Source organism: Petaurus breviceps, unplaced genomic scaffold (assembly GCF_028583685.1).
Source record: "Petaurus breviceps papuanus isolate PSGF00001 unplaced genomic scaffold, PetGlider_PUasm1.0 37, whole genome shotgun sequence".
NCBI lineage: Eukaryota > Metazoa > Chordata > Mammalia > Diprotodontia > Petauridae > Petaurus > Petaurus breviceps.
In genome coordinates this window covers 66616188-66637687 of record NW_027186296.1, presented here as the reverse complement: position 1 = coordinate 66637687, position 21500 = coordinate 66616188, and the positions used below count along the sequence as shown (strand labels likewise).

The window sequence follows — 21500 nt, the reverse complement described above, 5'->3', positions numbered from 1 at the left end:
TTTTGTCTCACTGTTATTCAACTTGAAGCTCTTTGAGAGCAGAGGTCATGTCTAATGTTTCTTCTGCTATGCCAGGAGAGCAATCCTTGTGGATATTCCACCTGGCAACTGCCTATCCAAATGCTGTAGTGCTAACTTTCCCCTCAGCAGCTACAGCTACTGAAGAGTAAGAAAGGAAGTTCTCACCACCAAAGCCCTCAGCACTGTCAGTGTTTCAAAGTCAGAAACATATTTGGTTTAATAGATGGAAAAGACATTATCATCTGCTTTGCTGCTGCACATTGAAGGACCAATGACTTTTTTTTACTTACTTGTTGGAACCACCTACATATGTTATCTCCCACTGTTAGATCAAGAACTTCATGAGATCAGGAACTGTCTTATTTTCTACTTGTATCCTTAGGTCCTTGGCACACTATTTTACCCACAGCAAATAGTAAATACTCATTTATTCATTCATTCATACATGAGAGATGTCCCATAGATACTTATTGGTTGATCAATGATTGTGTTGAAATGAGATATGACTACTTAGGGAAAAAAGATATATCAAAAATGGGGAGAAGGGAAGGGGAAGCAACTTTTTTTGGATGACTCTCCCGGTTTTTACAACAATTTTTGGAGGCTTTACATCTCTAAATACATGAAACATAATTTTATGAACAAACCAAACTGTTTAATATACTTTTATGTTCCCAAGGTGGCATAAATATTACTGGAAATTTTACATTTCTAAATGCAGACACTAGGCATCATGAGTCAGAATATCTATAGAAGACTTCATGGAAGAGATAGGACTTTAGTTAGGCCTGGAAAGATAGATAGGGTTTGCAAAGTTGGGGAGAAGATATATCAATTTGTGATGGGGAATAGCAGAGACTCAAAAAGCTGAAATGGGCAAGTGGGAAGACAAGAAAACAGTCCTAGCTATGCTGAGTTTGTGCTGGTGAGAGGCTCTCAATAATTCAGGCTTCAGAGAGTGATGGCCCAAACCAAGGTGAGGGTAGAAAGAACAAAAATCAGATACATTTTGAAGGAAAAATGGATTGAACTTGGTAACATTGGTTATAGCAGATGGAAGAAATTAAAAGTATCCCCTCTCCTGCTTTATTTTTATATACCATTTGAAAAGAAAATCCCTGAGAGTCAAGGCCATGATTTTCCTTTTTATGTCTTCAGACCTTCACTGTCTCCATCTCAACATATAGTAGATCCTTAAAATATTATGTTAATAATTATTACAACAAAGACCAGAAGAAATCAGACAAGCAAGAGTTTTGAATGTTCCATGATGAATTTATTATATACCTAGAAAAGCAAGCTCTACCTGGGAGATTGTTTCATGTATAATTCCTTCTTTCCATTCTACAATATATATGAAAACAATCATTTTATTCAGTTTGTCAAGTTCAGAATGACTTGTAGGAATTTTCAAGCAACAAATTTCATGAGGACATGTGCCCTTCCATTAAGGAGGGGTAGCCCTGATATGGCTAGAATACTTGCAACAGCCTCCTGACTGGTCTTCCTGCCTCTCTCCCCATCCCACACACTGCTGCCAAAGTGATTTTCCTTCAACGAAGATCTGACCATGTTATTACACTCTTACTTTTTTTAAAATGTTTTTTTAAATTTTTATTTCTTGGGGTCTTTTTTTTTTCTTTTTGGAGGGGGAAAGGCAGGGCAATTTGGGGTTAAGTGACTTGCCCAAGGTCACACAGCTAGTGTTAAGTGTCTTGAGGCCGGATCTGAACTTAAGTCCTCCTGACTCCAAAGCCAGTGTTCTATTCACTGCACCACCTAGATGCCCCAATGTTACACTCTTTAAAATCAAATCCAGGAACTCCTTATTGCCTTTAAGAGCAAAGAAACTCCTTTGTTTAGCTTTTAAAACCCTTCACAACTTCACCTCAACATATCATCCCAGACCAAACTGGACTTTTTCCTAAATATCAATTGATGCTCCCCTCTTCATACCTTTGCATTGGTTGTTTCCCATGCTTGGAATGCACAATCTTCTCCTGGGCCTCACTCACCCTCTCTTCCTTCAAGCAGCTCAAAGGCTGACTTCATGAAGCCTTTCTTGATTCCCCTTTAACTTCTAGTGGGGGAAATCTCTCCTAAACTACCTTGCTTGTTAAATACTTTATTTGTATCTGTTTTCTTTGTATCTATTCTGCATGTACTTACACATGTGCTCCCTGTTCCTCATTAGAATTTAAGCTCCTTTTAAGTAGAGTTGTTTCAGTTTTTTGCAATTTGTATTCCCTGTGCCCAGCATAGTGCCTAGCACACAGTAGGCGCTTAATAAATGCTTGCTGACTGAGTGACTGAAAGTGCAATATTTATTTGCAAGGACAATGATTTGCTAAAGGACAACTTTCCCCCACAGATACTAAGTACATTGGCATGTCCCAAACAGAGACGGAAAAGTCTTGGGAAGAAGAACTCCGAGCACTTGCTGAGTCTAGACCCTGGGTTCCTGAGAAGAGCCCCAGTGAGCCCAAGAAATGGGATTCTCTTGTGTGGGTTCACTCATCTTCACCCCTCAAAGCTTTCAAGATTCCCTTGATCTTAGGGCGGTATTTGCTGGACACTCCCATGGCCATATCTCAAGTGTCAGCCTCCAGAGGAGGCTTCATGTTTTCACCTCACTCATGGCCTCCATGAGCCGGGCACTATTTGTCACAGCCGTTGTCAAGAAAATGAATCTATAACCTGAGGAGACAAAAGGAGGGGAGAGCATGCTCTTGGGCCCAGGTGGTGCTGCTGGAAGGTTGGCACAGATGCCACCCAACTCCAAAGATGTCCATCAGATGTTGGGCAATTTATTTTTTGACATAAGACGAATACCATCCCCTGGTAGAACTAATGGGGTACAGCAATCTGTCCTTAATTACACTCCACTCTCACTGAAACAGGTTTCCCTGGTGTACCTGATTAAATGCAATGACCTTGCTCTTCCTGAGTTATTTTGTTTATAACTCCTTGCCTCCAAATGATAATATTACATCCAGAAGATAGTGGTAGGAATTTTTGTTAATGGACTGGTTATCTCTCAACTACCAATCAAGTTTATATTTATTTCAAGAGGTTTCTTACCTCTCTCTCTGCCCAAGAACCGGAGAGCTGAGATCTCAGAGAAGGTGCATCCACCCAGAAAAACCACAAGGACAAGACGCAGGGAATCACTAGGGGCATTTTCTTCAGGTATCATGTCTATAAGGAAACAAAGCAGCTCAGTCTCATTTTTTTTTGTTTTGTCCCAGTTTCCTACATTGCTTTCCTCTCTATTCAGTCTTCCCCCTACTTCTAAATTCTCCTTACCTGTGATTGCAAATTCATTGCCATTGAGTAACCGAATAACTTCTTCAAGGCCCAACCAGCTCCTTCGCTCTAATACCTAGTGAAGTTTGAGGTTGAATAAGATCAGGAAAGCTTACCTTCAACACTTTTATGTCTCTGCTGGTAACCAAATGACCAGTTATGAGCAGGAAGCTTGGAAGAAATCAAATAGCAAGAGAAAGGAGAAATGGCAGAAAGACAAAATACTGGAGAATGAAAAGGTGACCTGGTCTCACCTGTTCAATGATGCGGCAGCTGAGGGGTACATAGGCACCGCTGAAGACATACGCCATATCACGTGGTACTTTCAAGTCATACTCACTGTCCCCACGTGGAATCTACACTGGGCATGTAGTGGCACATCAGTCAAGTGGCACCTTAGTCCACATCCCCCCGTGCCAGTTTGGGGGCCCCAGAAAGAGATATTTAGTTTATTCTGAAATTCTTAGAGGGCCACAGCACTAACCAAAGACAGAAATTGGGCAATATTCTTAAGAAAATCCTTATTCCAGGGCTAGTCATGGTCTAAAATTAGCGCATAGCATCGACTAAATCCCTAGACCAGGGTTACCTAAAAATTACATTGTAGCCCATTACTGAGAACCTAGCAAAATCTTTCTATTGATTAGCCCTTAATTCTGTTAGCCCTAAATCTATTATTTTCTCTCCTCCCTAGCATAAATACTCAAGGCAACTACCTGTTTGACAGAACAGTTGCCTGAGATGACAGATCTAAAGTCAGAAGGGAACTCAAAAATCATCAAGTTCAACTCCGTCATTTTATAGATGAGCAAACTAAGGCCCAGGCACAAAAGCAGTTAAGTCAGAGGTGGGATATGAACCTAGACCTTTGACTCCAGAGTGAAGTCTCTTTTTGATCATACCATACTGCCTTTATGAGTCTAGAGTAGTTACCTCTTTGCTTGCTGGAAAGGGGACCAGTGCAAAGTAATACGTAAGAGATTCCTGGGCACAATTCATCCTCCCTGGGAAGGAGGAACATAAATCTACATTACCCAGGGGTGCTATGGAATACCAGCTGGGTGCCACTACTCTTTAAAATATATAAGCACTTATCCAGCAGAGGAGAGAAAATCAAGTGTACATCATATAGCTCAGTGACTGAACAACAGATTAGAGGCTCAGGCATTATAAACTTTTTTTTTCTGGCTCCTTCTCTCTCTTGCTCAATAATCTTGAATGAATCATTTATTTTTTTTTTTTGTGCATCTTATGTATTCTTTTATCATTAAAGTTAAGCTAAAATGAAGCTATCACACTGGGAGATATGGTAATGAAAAAGACTGAAAAATATCCTATTAAATGCAAAATGCCCTACATCAATGTTTCCTAATTGTCCTTCTAAGGCAATTTAGATCAGTCCACAAAGCTTTTCTGCAAAATAAAACCTATAAACAACCCTACCCCCCAAAACAACTCTTCCTACCCTTTTCTGCCCTCTATTCCTGGTCTCTTTCCCTAAATGATAAAACTTGTTCCTTGTCCCATACTCTACCCTGCTCCCCACCCCAGCTCTCTATGGTGCTGAGCTGTAGAGGATTGGTGGTTTATAATAAAGAATTCAGATTTTTACTAGAATTTAAGTGTGTTAGAAAAACTGCTTTATAGTTTGTTCCTCCCTACCACCCAACAATCCAGACCCAGTTGACATACCAAGCCCAACTTTTTGCTGATGCCACGAAAATTGCTTCTTTTAGCCAAAGAACTGAAAGCATCGGTGAGTTTTCCTGGAGAAGAAATATGAGTTAGGTACCATCCAGTGTAACCAGGTTAGGAGCACTGCCACGGATAATTCAAACCACAAGGATATTATTTATCTTAAACTCAAGGGGTGAAGTAACTGAATCTCTGCAGAAAGCAGAATTGGTTACTTATGAAAGAGCCTTTGGAGCTCACAAGGAAGAAATGACAAGGGTCTCACCATTAAGAAGAACCTCAGGAACCGTCAAATCCAACCCTTACCTGAACAGGTAAAATCCCTCTAGCACACGTGGCTTCTGATGGAAGGCCTCCAGTGAGGGGGGACCCACTCCCTCTCACAGCTGCCCATTATATTTTTGGATAGCTTTAATTTTTAGGAGTCTTCTTAAACCCAAATTTGCCTTTGTGGCTATTCACTAATGCTTCTACTTCTGCCCTCTGGGACTATGAAGAACAAGTCTAATCCCCCCTTTCAGAGTTATCATCATGCTCCTTAGATGTCTCTTCTCCAGGTTAAACATCCGAAGTTCATTCAGCTAATCCCCTTAAGGGCCTTTTCAGGCATTCTCCAGATTATCAATGTCCTCCTAAAATGTGGTTCTTAGAACTACACACAATACTAAGGATGACCTCACCAGGGCAGAGGACAACAAGACAATCACCTTCCTGGGTAGCAGACCTCCTTTCTACCCCTTTCCCCAACTGTCTCTCTCTCTCTATACAACAGCTGCTTCCCACAAAGCAATCTTAATGAGATGGGCATAATCACAAAGTCCAGGGGAGTAGGAGAACCTTGGGATTGGCTAAGTGAATGGTTACTCTATGCGTGGCCATGAACCACGTTATCACCTTTTTCTTCCTCAGTTCATGCTCTTAACAACACTCAGACTGGCCAGTTTGATCTGGTACACTAAGAAATGAAGAAAGCAAATAATCAGATAGTTGTGATCACCACTGCTCCTGTGCTCACCTGCAGCTTTGTCAGTCACCAATTTGCTCACTTTATTCTCTACTGCAGTAAGAGTATCCCCTGGAACTTGCTCTGTTAGCAGACCTGTCCGACGCAGATTAGAGAAGGTCAGCAGGTGCTCAGGCCCATAGCTCTGAAAGAAATGCAATCCAACCAATATTTACTGAAAAGATTTATTTCTAGAAACAAAGAATAACTTCTTTTGGTTTATTTTTTGTGCCCAGGTACATCTTAGGTACTATAGAGGAAATATGATGTAGTACCTGCCCTCAAGGAGCTTTTCAGAGATATGATTTGCACTCATGAAAACAAAAAAGGATACAAGATGGAAGAAAATTAATATAATCAGATGTCAAGTACATGGCATAAGAACTATGAATGGTAAAAAAGGAAGAAAAGTGAAGACTGGTTAAAAATCAGAATAACCACAGAAATTTATGAGTAAAGTAGTACTTGAAGAAAATTACTATTATTATCCTAAATCCAGAGAGTGCTGGAGTCTCCAAGGGTTAAATTTGTAGTGGGTCAGACAGAGTAGGTTCTCTCAGTGCTGAGCACAAATCATGACAGTTAAATGGTATGAAGAGAAATGCCTAATGAGTCTTGAATCGCTTAGGCCATTGCTACAGACTCATTTCAGCTAATTAGACAGTGAGAATTGGACCAGGAACTTTATCTTATCTATAGAGAGCAAAACTGCAGGGGGAACAAGGAAGGGTCCCTTCAACTAACTCTCCTCAAAAGTTCATAGCAACACCTCCTGTCCTCAGTCTTTCAAAGTTCTATTCTAGTCTTCACCTGAAGATACTGAGTTTTCAGAGAGCGGTAATCTTTGGGCACCAAACCTGTGGATGAAGGAGATAGCATAAGTTAATTAAATTGGCTTCAACTGAAATGTCCTGAAAACATAGAAAGCCTACTAACTGATCTTAAGCCAAGAAAAAAAAAATTCACTGTCATTAACACTGTATTATATTCACAAGCTATTAACTAATTTTTAAATCTAGGATTTCTTAACTAATCCTTTCTCTTGAAGGATGAAGTTTGTCTTCTATGGGACCAATGAAAGCAGTCAGCATGCAGAATACTAAACCATAATGGAGCTGAACAAGGAATAGTAAAACCAATGATCTTAGATGGCAAAGTGGATAGAGTGCTAGACCTGGAATCAGAAAGACTTGTATTTGAATCTTGCCTCAGAGAGTCCCCAGCTATGAGACAGCCCCTGGGCAATCATGTAAGATCTGTGTACTCTCACTTGTTTCATCTGAGGAAGTTTCTCCAGACAGCTAATAAGATCTCTTCTAGCTCTCAACCAAAAGTCTTATAATTATTAGGGCAGTAATGGGGGGGGGGGGGGGGGGGGGGGGGGGGAATGGAGAAGGGAAGAGGCCAGGAGAACAGAAGCTAAAGAATCTCCTTCTTTGAAATCTGTAACAACAAGATTAATAACCATCTGTCTGATCTGATTTAGGCACACTCCTACTTCAGACAAATGGCCTCCTGATAGCCATTCCAACCTTATGATTAATGTTAAACTACACAACAAAGTACCTTGAAAATGGTCAAGTACTCTATATAAATGTAAGAGACTATGAAGATCATTTGATTATGATCTGCAAGTGCCTAGCACATAGAAGGCAATAAGCAAATTATTATTTGTTACAATTGAATTATTAAAAGTGCCTTCTTAAGAAGAGCAGTGATCAGTTGTTTTTAGTCTATATGGAGATAAGAGAAAAGCAGATTCAAATGCTGGAAAAGTGACTCAGAGTAAACATAAATAGGAATTTACTGGATGCTGGGTTAGACATTGGAACAAATTACCATGGAAGGTTGTGGAATCTGACCTCATCAAAATTTTTATGAAATGCATTCTTTTTTTTTCACTTTTCCTGAGATATATTTTTCTATAAAACCTTGCTGGAAGTGAGAGCACAGATGAGAGGACTGCTAGAATTCTCATTTCAGACCTGTAATTTTACCATTATTATCTTTCAGAGGTTGAGATGGGAGAAAGGGACTGACCCAATGATCCTAAAAGTTCCATTCACTGCCAGGACTCTGCATTACCAGGGAAAGTATAAGTGCAATTATAGAACAATATTCTGTTTTTCTGTGCTTCCTCCATAAATCTAATTTTGAATGGGAAAGGAAGGGGGACCAGTCATGTCTAGAAAAGAAGGGATAACAGATTCAAAGCCTGAATACTATTCTGGTACCCAGTTGATGATAAAAGACCCAGGAGTAGTTCTCCAGCAATAAGAGGGATCTCTTAGGGAGAATTTATCGGAAGACATTGGTAAGAGTTATATCAGATGTAAAAGTATAGGTGGATACAATGAGATTTGTACTACAGCCCTGAGTGACACATCAGAGCCAGAGAGATCATATCAATGAGTTGTGGTTCTACTGTTGGACTGATGCTTTGTATTTTATTTGCTAGGGTATTTATATCTATCTTTCAAAAATCTTCCTCTTTTGCCAAACTATTATTTCTGATCCTTGGCATTACTTACCATTCTCAGTGATAGACAGGAGACACATGAGACGGAGGCTTTCAATAGGTGATACCTACAAGGCAAAAAAAGCAATTAATGAGAACTTAAACCCCCTAACTTAAATGATTTTCTCCATTCCTTTCTGCTTCTGGCAGACCACACTTCTAAAAGACAACCTCTTTTGCCTTGCCTCCTGGACTCACCTGTCGGTCAATGTGCTCCTCAATATAGCTCGTGCTCTCACGGATGTTGAACCCTTCTAGCAGTGCTAGGAGGAATTGGAGAGTATTACTTTGGGTCTAGGAAAATTGTACCTGTTACACTTGTAGGGTTCCCTATGTGATTGCCCAATGCTGAGAAGAGCCAACTCAGACAAAAGATTGTCTGAGGCTTGCAGCAGGGGCCAGTCCCAGCATCAGCTAGAAAAAGGGATAACAAAAGAACCAGAGACTCCAGAGAGCGTGGTTGGTTATGGGAAAGAGATGTTATAAGAGCAAAAGAAGGAAAAGCAGACTGGCAAGAATACTAGTTACCATGCTCTGTCTTGATCAGCTCCTGGAAATCTTGCTTGGTTTTCTTTTTCATGATAGACTCACAGGCCCCAATATCTATAGATCAGACAAACTGGAATTTAGATCATTCCTAAAACGAGAACAGCACTTTTTTACACTCAGAAGGGTACAGTTCTATGAGACAACACTTGGAACCACTTTTCCCTTTAGCCCAAATAAATCCCTCAAATCTTTCCCCTTACAGCTCCTCTGTACTCATCTTCTTATCTGGGACCTACGTAAACTCAGCAGTCGGTGCTCTTGCTTCAGCCCCTTGAGCTCCTGAGAGACAAAGTTCTTCATCTGCTTGATGTCCATGCCACGCCGGCGCTGGGGAGAGGGTCTAGTCAGTGACAATTCTCCCACTCTGCTGTAAATAAGGCAACTCCTACACTTCCTTTCATTTCCTCTACTTCAGAGTCTCCTATCACAGAATGTTAGAAACTGAAAGAATTTAGTTATTATTTAATCTAACCTCCTCATTAACAAACGAGGAAACTTAAAGCATAGAGAATGACCACCTACTGTCTCAGTAGTAACACTAAGATTAGAATTTGGGTCTTTTGACTTCTAGGTCAGTACTCCTTCCATTACATCATAATGCTTACAGTAAAGATGGTAGTCATGTAATAATATCACTAATGGAAAGTAAGTGAAGTAGCTTTAGGGGGTGATTTTGGGGAGGGATTAGAGACCAAATGACTGGGGTCTTACATCATACTGTGCCTGCAGGTTCCGGGCCTTCTGGCTCAGGAAGCCAAAGACATTGGAGAAATGCTCATTACGAATCTCATTAAATACCTGTGGAGAAGTCAGAACTAGGTCAGCATTACAGAACCATATCGAGTACTCTGATTCTCCTACCCAAGTTTATCAAGAGTCATAATGCTCTACCCCTAGGTATAATATCACTGCTCATCCTATCCAATGGAAAAATGCAGTGAGCTCAAGTGGTATCTATCAAACAACAGACATTTGTTGAATATCTATTCAACATGTAAATGAATATCTACTACATGGTAGATACTGTGTTATTGTGCCTGTTTGATATGGACATAGGCCACCATCCCAGAGCTCTTGAATTCAGGAAGAGTCCCAATTCCCCAAGAACAACACTCTAACCTTATCCTGGGCATTAAGCAGCACTTTGAGGCTCTTGTCAGAGGATGTGACATCTGGACCAAAATCAACACTCCCTGTGAAAGTAAAAGGCAAGTCACCAGCACCTCCACTGACTTTAAAAATCACCTTTTCTCAGAGGACTTATTTGTACAAAGGTATTGATAGCAGCTCTTTTTGTGGTGGTGAAAAATTGGAAATTAAGGGGATGCCTATCAGTTGGGGAATGGCTGAACAAGTTGTGGTGTATCATTTTAATGAAATACTACTGTGGTATAAGAAATGACAAGCAGGGGGGCGGCCAGGTAGCACAGCGAGTAAGAGCACCAGCTCCAGTGTAGGGATGACCTGGGGATTGAATCCCAGGCTCAGACACTTAGCACCCACCCAGAAACAACTGGCCGTGTAACCTTGAGCAAGTTACTTAACCCCAATTGCTTAGGGGCAGCCAGGTGGCTCAGCAAGTAAGAGCACCGGCTCCAGTGTTGGGATGACCTGAGGATCAAATCTGGGCTCAGATATTCAGCACCACACCCAGAAATAACTGGCCGTGTAACCTTGAGCAAGTTACTTAACCCCAATTGCTTTAAAAAAAAAAATAACAAGCAGGATGATTTCAGAAAAACCTTGAAAGACATATATGAACTGATGTAAAGTGAAGTAAGCAGAACTAGAATATTGTACATGGTAACAGTAATATTGCACAATGATCAACTGTGAATGACTCACTATTCTCAGTAATACAATGATCCAAAGGGCTCATGATGAAAAATGCTACCCCCCCCCCTCCTGAGAAAGAAATGACAGAGTCTGAATGCAAACTGAAGCATGCTATTTTTCAATTTTTCTTTTTTTGGTTGTGAGTGAGAGAGGTTCAAGTTTTCTTTCACAAAATGACTAACATGGAATTGTTTTACATGATTGCAAACACAATCTATATATGATTGCTCTCAGGGAGAGAAGAGGAAGAGAGAGAAATTGGAACTCAAAAGTTGTTTTAAAAGTGTTAAAATTTATTATGTATAATTGGGTGAAAAAATAAAGTATTATTTTAAAAATCACCTTTTCACTATAATTCCTCATTGAACAAAGACTGCCGGGAGGTATTACTTAGTATTGTTCTTAAAACTAGCAGCTGCCTAAGATTCCTGAGGTGTCCCAGAAACCCATGACTGCAGAAGTTTCTGTTAGAATTTTCCTGGTAGACTTCCTTCTCTATCCTCATTAGGAAGCAACACTTACCACACTTGATTCGGAAGGTGTCATCCACTAGCCCCTCATATACCACTTGGGAGCAGAGTACAGTTACAAAGTCCACATCTGAAAGCAAAGTCCATGGAGAAGAGAGGTTTCTCAGAAATTCCTCTTCCACACTGACTTCTTCCCAAAGTCACTGTTTCAATACCAAGTTTCTTCCCTTGACCAAGTAGTCAATATTCCTACACAATTCTGAGATTCACGTAGCTAACTCTGATTTTGCTATCCCTTCTTTCATGTTGTCGTACCTTCCAAGGTTCAAAGGAGAGAGTAAACGGAGTACCTACCTCTATCCAGAAGAAAAATGTGCCCAATTTCTGGTTTCCGGCCTTTTATCTCACCCTCCTCTTCTTCCTCCAGTTCCCTCCACATCTCATACACCATCTATTCAACACCCAAGATGTCTTCAGTCTTAAGTTCATGCTACCAACCCTACTGCAGATCAATGCAAAGCAGTGACTAGCATTAGGATCCAAAAGACCCTTGCTCAACCCCTTGTGGGGATCCTTAAGTCCTGGGGGTAAAACAGCTTATACCGTTAATCCATTCCATTTCCTTCTACACTGGGTAACACCACACTCCATATATTATAGATGGAGAAGAATATAACAAAGACAAATCATAGATACAAATGTAACCAAGGTGGTGTCAACTTCTGGCTCAATATATAAGTCAGTCCTCATCTCTGAGGAAGTACTCCAGAGCACTAAGTGAAAGTTAAGAAGCACCTCCACACAACAGATGCCCTGAATAAGCCTCACTGGACACAGAACCAAAGAGGATAAAGAGTACAAGAATGAGGAAAGAAGGACTTTGAAGGCTCTTACCTTGGCACATCGGCCAATTCCATAGCAGTTTGCAAAAGGACCATAGAGATTGCTGAGGAGGTGCAGGGCTTGGGCTACAGTATTAATCCAACGCTGGTTTCCCTCCTAAAAGGGACGTATGAGTCAAAAATGTAAATGGAATAATGATTTCTTGGGCTCAGGACCTGGTTCTGTAACACAACACTATCACCCAAAAGGCTGTTAGCCTTCATATGTCCCTATGCAACAAAGCAAAGCCTGGAAAAATCTTGAAAAAGACATATCTGACTAAGATCTTTTAAATATCTAATCTTTGGTGATGTTCTTGAGTCATAGATTACAGGCAAAAATTAGACAAAAATATCAAGTCTTGGCTCTACTGCCCTAGGCCTTATACCCTATACCCCAGGACCTTCATTCACCAAGAAGTAGTCTCTGAAGAATTCAGGTAGTTCCATGCTGAGGAGATCCACATCAAGAGGCAGCAGGGAGAAGGCCCACTCATCACAGCTCACATCTGTGGGTATGGACAACAACAGCCAGCTACAGGGAGTGACAATGCTGGCAACTGCTCTCTTCCAGCCATTCATAAAAGCTCACCACATAGAGAGCTTAAAGTTCACAAAGCATTTTTATCAGAATAACATTGTGAAGCAGGCAGTAACAAATCATCATTCTCATTTAACAAATGAACTGAGACACAGATAAATGGCTTTCCTAGAGTTATGTAACTAGAGAATATGGGACCTGGGAACTGAACTCAAGTCTCCTAAGTCTGAATCCAGTGCTCTCTCTGCTACATAATGCTGTCTTTTCTTTTTTTTTTTTTTAAGCAATCAGGGTTAAGTAACTTGCTCAAGGTTACATGGCCAGTTATTTCTGGGTGTGGTGCTGAGTGTCTGAGCCCGGGATTCGATCTCCAGGTCGTCCCAACACTGGAGCCGGTACTCTTACTCGCTGAGCCACCTGGCCACCCCTAAGCAATTGGGGTTAAGTAACTTGCTCAAGGTTACACGGCCAGGTGTTTCTGGGTGGGTGCTAAGTGTCTGAGCCCGGGATTCGATCTCCAGGTCTTCTCAACACTGGAGCCGGTGCTCTTACTTGCTGTGCTACCTGGCCGCCCCAATGCTGTCTTTTCTAATCACAAGTCAAAATCCACAATAAGACTAGCCCAAGACATGCAGACTCTTTTCCTATCACTCATAGGATTTAGAGCTGGAAGGGACTGAAAATCATCTAGTCTAACAGTTCTCAAATTTTTTACTCTCAGGATCCCTTTACACTCTTAAAAGTTATCAAAGATCTCAAAGAGCTTTTGTTTATGAGGATTATATCTATCAATATTTATTATATTAGAAATGAAAAATGTCAATTTTTAAAACATTTACTTTAAAAGAACAATAATAAACCCACTATATGTTAATATAAATAAAATTTTTCCAAACCAAAAAAATAATTAGTGAGAAAAAAGGCACTCTTTGACACCTTTCTGCAAATCTCTTTAATATCTGGTTTAACAAAAGATAGCTGGATTCTCACATCTGCTTCTGCATTCAATCTGTTGTGATGTATTATTTTGGTTGAAGACCAGGGAGAAAAATCTGGCCTCACACATATATTTAGTTGAAAAAGAGAGTTCTATTTTAAAAGGTAAATAATTTTAGTATTATGATGAAAATATTTTTGATCCCACTGACCATCTGAAAGGGTCTTAGGGACTCCCTAGGGTCTGTGGCCTGCACTTTGAGAACTGCTGATCTAGTCCAACTCCCTTACTTTAAATTTGAAGAAATGAAACCCAAAGAAATTAAGCTATTTGTCTAAGGGCCCAAGATAGTAAGAAGATAAGCCAGGATTGGAACCCATACGCTCTGAATGAAAATTCAGTATACTTTCCACTACCTCACGCTTCCTCTCTACTACACAATGCTATCTCTTTGGTTCCTACTCTATTTCTCCTCAATTCTTTATCACCTTAGCCTACTGGCAACAGAGAAAGTGTTCATGACAGACACGCTTGCCTAACAGTTTTTTCTCCACATTTTCTGTTCCTTTCCCAGTCACTTCCATCATCTCTTACCTCCATAAATTCCCTCTTCCTCAAGTACCATCTCACATGCATAGAACTAAAAAAGAAAGAAAAACTGGGTTAATTTCCCCACACTGTTGTCTATTTTCATTTTTCTTCATAAACTTAGAGGAAACATGGTTTATGGTGGAATGAACACTGGATTTAGAGTAAGGGAAGATCTGGGTCAGAATCCCATTTCTGACACTGATTAGCTGGATAACCATACTCCGGAGGATTACTTAACATCTTTGGGCTTTAGTGTTCTCATCTGTAAAATCAGGATAATGGGGATACCTGTACTATCAGCCTCTCAGTGTTGTCAGAAGAATCAAAGGAAATGTTGTAGCAAAAGGCATTGAAAACTTTAAAGCAGTATTCTAAAGCAACGTTTATACATTGTCAATTATCATGATAAATTCTGATGCATATTATCACATACGACCCCACAAACTTAGAACTAAACAACAAGTAAGCATGAAGAGGCTTTAGAAGCCATCTGTTCCAGTCCATTTAAGAGATGAAGAAACTGAGACCTAGGGTCTAGTGAGATTTGCTGAAGGTCATAAAGCTACTTATGTGCTGATAGAAGGCTAAAATCCAAGTTTTCTAACTTCTAGAACAGTCTCTATTATAGCAAGATGCTTCCTTGTCCAATGAAATCATATATTGATTGTACAAAGGTATGTGTTATGTCATTACAACAATTCCTCAAGTTTTACTCTACTCTTTTTTTTTTGGAGGGGTAACTGGGGTCAAGTGACTTGCCCAAGGTCACACGGCTAGTTTTTCTGTTAAGTGTCTGAGGCCAGATTTGAACTCAGGTCCTTCTGACTCCAGGGCTGGTGCTCTATTCACTGCACCACCTAGCTGCCCCTTCTACCCCCTTCTTGTTGGCCCATTATCCCTCATTTCATCTTAATCTCGTTTTACTTCCGTATAATAAAAGTGATAGAAGCTGATATTTAAATAGTGCTTTATAATTACAAATCACCTTATATAACACAAATCATTTGACTTTTCCAATAACCTTGTGAGATTGGTAAGGGAATTATTATTATCCCCATCTTATAGGTTAAGAGATCTGGTATCAGGGAGATCAGGAAACCAAATGATAGATACAGAGTTTGTAAGTGGAAGAGCTAGGACTTAAACTCAGGTTCTCTAATTCCAAGTCTTCATCTTTTTAATTCATCACATGACCTTTCTAATAACCACCTTAAATTCCTACTGACTCAGCACAGAGACCTTTTTATTCTGTAACTTCCTTAACATACCAAGATAAAGAGTAACTTAGAATCACTACCATTTTCCTCCATAACCTTAGCAATCTCCTAAATGATTCGTAAATAGATATCATGGAGACTATGGTCTAGTGTCCTTGTAACTTTAGCTTTTCTCCTTCTGAATACACAGACATACTGCTTGGTATTGCTTTGTAAGCTACAATTTGCAATGGGAAAGCCTTATGTATTCATTCCCTAAAATGAAGTTGATGGTAGGTCTCCATAGCGGGTATGGATCGAGAGAAGACATAAGGGTCAAGCATAGCAAAACACTGTGAAGCTGAGGTGTCCAAATCAGTTATCAGTGTGAATGCTGAAGTTGTCCAGAACTTTAATAGAAGTAGAAAGTTGTAGGCACAAAAGAAAGGCATCTTCTTAACAGTTATGTACCTCAGTTTCTTTATCTGTAAACTGAGGCAGATGGCCTGGATGGTCTCTAAGGTCCTGTTAACATTCTGTGGTTCTACACTGAAAGGGAGTTTTTAATCATCAGTCCTTGAAGGATTCTCCAAAAATTGGATGGTGGTATTGAGTTAGTACCCCAGGAATTGTCTAGCTATAGTTCTTAGATGAGGAGATAATTTACTTGAATAGGGAAATAGCTGCTGTTCCCTTATCTCTTTTTAGTCCCCAATCCCAAATCCTTCTAACCTTGGTCTCTATACTGAATCTGTACTCACCTTCTGTGGGCTAAAGATCACTTTGTACCTTCGAGTTCGACCAGCCATTTTGTCAGTATTGACAAGGTCTGTAGAGAAAAGTGAGCCATAGTCTTTATCAGTAGTCTATTTAGTATGTCTTCTATAGGAAAAATGGTGATGGCAGGTAGAACGGACCTAGCAGAGGCAGAGAAGTCAGCTGTCTTCTAGCTGTTGCCAACTAAACAACATCTTGTCCCAACAAAGGACCATTAGTACCGAGGTCAACCAATCTTGCTCACCCTCAGGTCCACTATCATTTCAGAAATATTTTACACTTACTTGCAATGTATCGCATGTTCCTGATTCGGGGTCGGACAAGAAAGCACAACCTGAGGAGAAACAAAATTATGACAGAAAGAGAAAGAATCTCTGTGACAAAATCAGGAAATCTGTAATAAAGCTAAAAAAAAAATGCAACTTCTTTACACCCTTGAGCCATTTGTTCCAACCTCAGAGTACTTATTGTCATGATATGGGCACTCTTCTAGCTGCCTGCACCCATAATCCACTGTCCAGCATAAGGGACTCCTTCATTAAAAAAGATATTTACTAGCATATTGTATGTGCCTTGTACTACACTAGGTACTCTGGAAAAGACCTGGAAGTTCCTGACCTTACGAGTCTAAAGCCTATCAAGGGAGACAAAATATAAACATAAAGTTTAACAACAATATGAGACAATAATTCAAGAAAAGTCATGAGATTGTTTATAACTGAACACCAAATGAGAGGCATAAGCAAGTACACACAGAAAGAACAGACTACTGGGAACTTGAGCCAGCCCTCAAAGATTGGTTAGGATCTGTAGATGCAGAGAGAAATTAAAATGTCATTTTAGGCAATGGAAATGGGTAAGCAAAGGCTGAGGCAAGACTAATATGACATTTTTGGTGAATAGTGAAAACTGGAATGGAGGATGTAGAGCAGAACAGTAGAACAGAGGATTGGAAAGGTAGGTGAAGGCCAGATTAAATAGGGTCTGAATGCTAGATTAATATTCTGAATTTTATTCAGTAAGTAATGGGGAGCTATTCAACAGTTTTGAGCAGATAAATGACATAATGAAAGCTATATTTTAGAAAATATAATCAGGGCAATCAGGATAAGCAAAGGCTATAGTAACAACTGAGGCATAAAACGATTAAAGAGTAGCCAGACAGAAGAACTAAAACAGTACAGCATCAAAGAAGTGATGGTTACAGAGTTATAGACAAGATACCACTCTTGTTCCTGGTGCTGATTTCTAAATCAATAGGACATTTCCAAGGATTACCTCCAATTAAGTAGCCAGCTAAAATTGAGGCTCACTGGACAGTGAAACTTACTGTTCACTGGTACTAAGAACAGGTTTGTTCTCCACCTTGTACAGTTTGTCCACTTCATGTTGCTAAAGAAAGGATCAAATGAAAAGAACATATATGAAAACACTCTGAAAAGTATATCATGTCATAAAAATATAAGGCCCTATTCTAAAAGCTTCTTGGGTACTAGCATCAAAAAGTTTTGCATACCCTCCTAAACACTGTATTAAACATGCATTAGCTAATAAATTAAATTGGGTGATGTACTGTGGTGCAAATAGACCAAGTAAAAGAAAAGAAATAGAAAAGGGTCATATGTGTGAACCTAGGACAGAAAATTCTTACCTTGAGAATAGAGACATTGGCAATTCGATCCAATGGGCTCATCAGATCTGCCTCAATAAATAAGTCCTTCTTCCCAGGAAGCTGAAGGGGATACAAATAGTATAATGAGTCTCTCAAGCAATCAGTGAGCTTCTTTTTAAATTTTGTGAAAAATTAAGCACCTATTTAATATGAGGTAATGTACTAGGCCCCGAAAACATGACAAAAACAAAAAGTTCCGGTTGGCGAGTTTACATTCTGTTAGGAGAAAGAACAAGTAAAAGAATAAATAAATATGATAACTGAAAGGAGGAAGAAGGTACAGCTAGGAGAGTCAGGAAAGCCTTCCCTTAGGATACGGCACTCAAGGTGAGAAAGCTAAGGATGGTAAGAGGTAGAGGTAAAGAAGGAGTGGATTATAGGCATAAAGGCAGGAGACAATGTCACTTTAGGGAGTGACTACTAAACTAATTTAGTTAGAAGAAAGGAATTCTGACACTGATTAGCCCAATATCCCTTATATTGTAGTTTTTGGCTACACATTTTATTTTCGCCACCAAACTCCTCTCCACGCAGCAGGCAGGTGTTGTTTCTGTACAGCCCACCATTCCTAGAACGGTAGGTGCTTAACAAACAGTCGTTACGTGAATGACTATGACTCTTCTCTTGCCTAGCACGGGTCAGGGTGGTATTCCTGTTAAGGACTCATAGGGAAACGTGTGGTCCTCGTTTCTGTAAGCAACCTAGCAGAGCCCAGGGTGGCTATCTATGCATGTAGCCCGCTCTGCCTTGGGCAATTTAAGGAGGACGGCAGGGAAGCATCGGGGAGGCAGCCAGGTGCGCACTGACCTGCTCCAGCAGGTAGATAAGCTGGTCCCGGGCCAGTCTCTTGAGCATGGAGAAGTCGGGCAGCTCTGGGGCATCAGGCCGATGCGGAAAAGCCATGGCAGGGGTTCTGCAGAGAACAAAGCGGCGGTTCGTGCTCTAGTAGAGGCCTCGGGAAGCAGAGCCCGGGTGTCGCTTCAGGCTCTGGGGCAGATTCTCCCCCAAGCACCCACCCGTCTCCGCCCGGCCCAGAAAAGGCCCCACCCTGGACAGGCCCGTGTCGTCAGTACGAGGCCCCTCAATCTAAGCTGGCGCGGTCTAAAGCCTCGGCCCACTCACTCATCAAAAGAGGCTGATTAAGCGTCTCAAAACACACCCTTCCCTCAGAATCAATGGCTCTGGCGAAATAGGACCAGCCGGTCCATTTCCGGGACCCACCGGAAGTTCCTATCACCTAGCAACCCCATCGAGTCCGGAAGGGAAAGGTGGTGACGTCAGAGGGGCGCAGAGCACGCATGGCTAGAGGTCAGGCCCTTTGACTTCCTTGTACCCCGGTGAACCCTGGGGAACCAAGACATTGGCTCGAGCTTCGGCGAGTCTACTAGCCAGCTTGTCCTGCGGGGTCCACGTGCCCTAGGAGGGCTATGGGCCTCGGGTATCGTAGAGAAGCCCTAAGCAGCCCGCTTGCCCCTCGCCAGCACTCTGTGGGCTGCCTAGGCCTCTCTGCCTTTTCCTTTTGATGTGGAGCATCACGAGACTTTGAAAGCTGTGAGTGCTGGGAGAGTACTTGGGAGAAGGGTATTTAGCTTAACACCCCACTCCGTCGTCGTTAGTGTACCAGGCAATTCACGGAGTGCTCAGATATTTTTTCTCGTGTTAACGGCTAGGTCGTTAACTTTTGGAAGGCAAGCAGACTTTTTATTCATCCTGTTATCTCTTCCCAGCTTGGCACAAAGTGGATGCTAATTGTTAGCAGATTCAATGAAAACAAATGTTTGGGGCTTTCCTCCCTTGCAGGGTGAAGCAATATGAATGACTGAGGAAAATAGCTTCACTTTGCCAGCAGGTCCATAAACTTATTCTGTTGCTGACATTTAAAACTTTCTACAGAACACAATGAATAGGTCTTGCAAAGACCAGATTAAAATTAATTTAACACCCTCTAATTGGCATCAAAAGATCTTAAGACTCTGGAAAGGGGCTTAGAGTTAATTTTGTCCAGATGAAGGAACTGAGACACATTAAATAGCTCATAGATGGTAAGCACCACTAAGGTTCAAATTGGAGGCATTTTGACTACAAACCTAGGGTTCCTTTCTCTATTTCATATTCCCTGTCAATGAACAGAAAGGTTTGTGGGGAACAATTTTATGTATTTCTGGAATCCTTTTTATTTTCATTGGATTTAGAAAACAAAAGTCAGTGTTTTTCTGTCTTCAGTGAACCCAATTCACAAGCTCACAGACCCAGAAATGCAATCTCCAAGGTCACTGTGTATTACAGGATTATAATAGGAATAGAAGGCATTCTAACTTTCACAATTAGTGTTTAGCTCAGATGGCAGGAAGAAAACCTGAGCCCTTCCAGTTTTGTAATCTTCTGTTAAAGGAACCAATATGTCTTTGGGGCTTCAATACTGTTCATACTGATTTTTGAATCTTCTTGGTCTAGATCTGGATGGTCTTGACAACATTTCCAGTTACCCCTTGCTGCTCACAGTGATAGTCCTCGTTCTTGGAACAGTTTCTGCAGTGTACCTTCCATTTGTGGGCTTGTGCCCTGAAGGCCTTTCACCACTTGTGCTGCCCATTCAAAGTATTCCTGAACCCTCTGCTCAGACCATCCTATGGGGCGATAGAGAGAAATGTTTTTTCACGACCTTAAGTAATCAATTAACATGTGACTTGGCACCAGACATTCCACTGTCTGTGGAAGGGTTGCTGTAATACTGTGGCATGAAATAATAAGAGAAAGGATGTGATATTCATCCAAAAATACTAAGATTCTTATTAAAAATAAACATTTCCCCTTGGCAAGGTTTTTTTGGATTAAAGTCCAAGATAAATAAGAGGCCAAAAAGGACACAAAGTACACCGAGTTAGGTGAGAGCTGTACATGAAAAGGCAAAGATTTTAAAAATCATTTTTTTCTTTGCCAAGCGACTGGCCTGTTTCACCAACAGAAGGGGTTTCGGGTTTCTTCCTCCCTCTCTAACCCACTCTCTGCTGCTGGTTGGAAGGAGATTAGATAGATAGATATCTAAAGTATATATATATACCTTTTGGGGTGCAACGGTTCAGGTCCCGAAGGTTGTACAGCTTATCTGCCAGTTTGACCAGCTTGGCACCACGGCTGCTGTGCAAGGCGTTCTCCACCTGTAGTCGTTTTCGCTCCCGCTTGGGCAGCGCCTTGTTATCGGTCACCTCCTCCACGATGCGCCTCACCTCCGCCCCAAAATGTTCCTCTACCTCCTCCAAGGTGGTGTTTGTGTCTTCCACGGTGTCGTGGAGCAAAGCTGCCTGGGAATGGACATAACACCCAATGCTGTGCCGAGACGCTGCGCCGCTTTTGCGGGGCAGGCACTCTCGGGAGCGGGGTGGTGCCAAGCTGGTCAAACTGGCGGGGGGGGGCCCCCCCCCCCGGCGGGGGGGGCGGGGGTGGGCACCCCCCGCGGGGGCGGCGCCCCCCTAAACCACCGCGGTACCGCAGCAACCCACAGCACGG

At 41.3% G+C, this 21500-nt stretch overlaps 2 protein-coding genes across 6 annotated transcripts in view; both read right to left on the bottom strand.

Annotated features, from left to right (window-relative positions):
* Window positions 1–2323: 2323 nt before the first annotated feature.
* Window positions 2324–21193, bottom strand: VPS33B (VPS33B late endosome and lysosome associated). Of its 5 annotated transcripts, none has more exons than XM_069098635.1 (24): window positions 21055–21193; window positions 18801–18906; window positions 17973–18053; window positions 17652–17713; window positions 16606–16655; window positions 16306–16373; window positions 14352–14397; window positions 12694–12788; window positions 12293–12397; window positions 11753–11849; window positions 11451–11528; window positions 10212–10285; window positions 9804–9890; window positions 9329–9419; window positions 9072–9146; window positions 8742–8806; window positions 8557–8611; window positions 6836–6882; window positions 6038–6170; window positions 5020–5093; window positions 3582–3683; window positions 3328–3403; window positions 3103–3219; window positions 2324–2718 (listed from the first exon to the last, which is right to left on the bottom strand). In XM_069098635.1, exons 2-24 carry the CDS (start codon window positions 18894–18896, stop codon window positions 2639–2641), a joined length of 1854 nt encoding a protein of 617 aa, XP_068954736.1. In that variant the 5' UTR covers window positions 18897–18906; window positions 21055–21193; the 3' UTR covers window positions 2324–2638. The 5 variants fall into 5 exon arrangements, 4 of the variants coding, with proteins under 4 accessions (XP_068954736.1, XP_068954734.1, XP_068954737.1 ...); XM_069098633.1 differs by lacking the exon at window positions 21055–21193 and adding an exon at window positions 19116–19250; XM_069098636.1 differs by lacking the exon at window positions 21055–21193 and adding an exon at window positions 19153–19233.
* The window catches only part of HDDC3 (HD domain containing 3), a 1857-nt gene continuing 499 nt past the window's right edge, over window positions 20143–21500 (bottom strand). Inside the window, exons 3-4 of the mRNA XM_069098639.1 lie at window positions 21055–21295; window positions 20143–20620 (exon numbers count right to left, since the gene is read on the bottom strand). Coding sequence (XP_068954740.1) covers window positions 20490–20620; window positions 21055–21295 — 372 coding nt within the window. The 3' untranslated portion in view covers window positions 20143–20489. The remainder of the gene's footprint in view (window positions 20621–21054; window positions 21296–21500) is intronic.

Coding starts and splice junctions, on each gene's coding strand:
- VPS33B (XM_069098635.1), bottom strand. CDS start 18,896: ATGGCTTTTCCGCATCGGCCTGATGCCCCAGAGCTGCCCGACTTCTCC. Junction 9,147..9,328: donor GCACCGACTGCTGAGTTTAC/GTAGGTCCCAGA, acceptor TCTGATCTATAG/ATATTGGGGCCTGTGAGTCT. Junction 8,612..8,741: donor AGGAGCACATTGACCGACAG/GTGAGTCCAGGA, acceptor TTTGCCTTGTAG/GTATCACCTATTGAAAGCCT.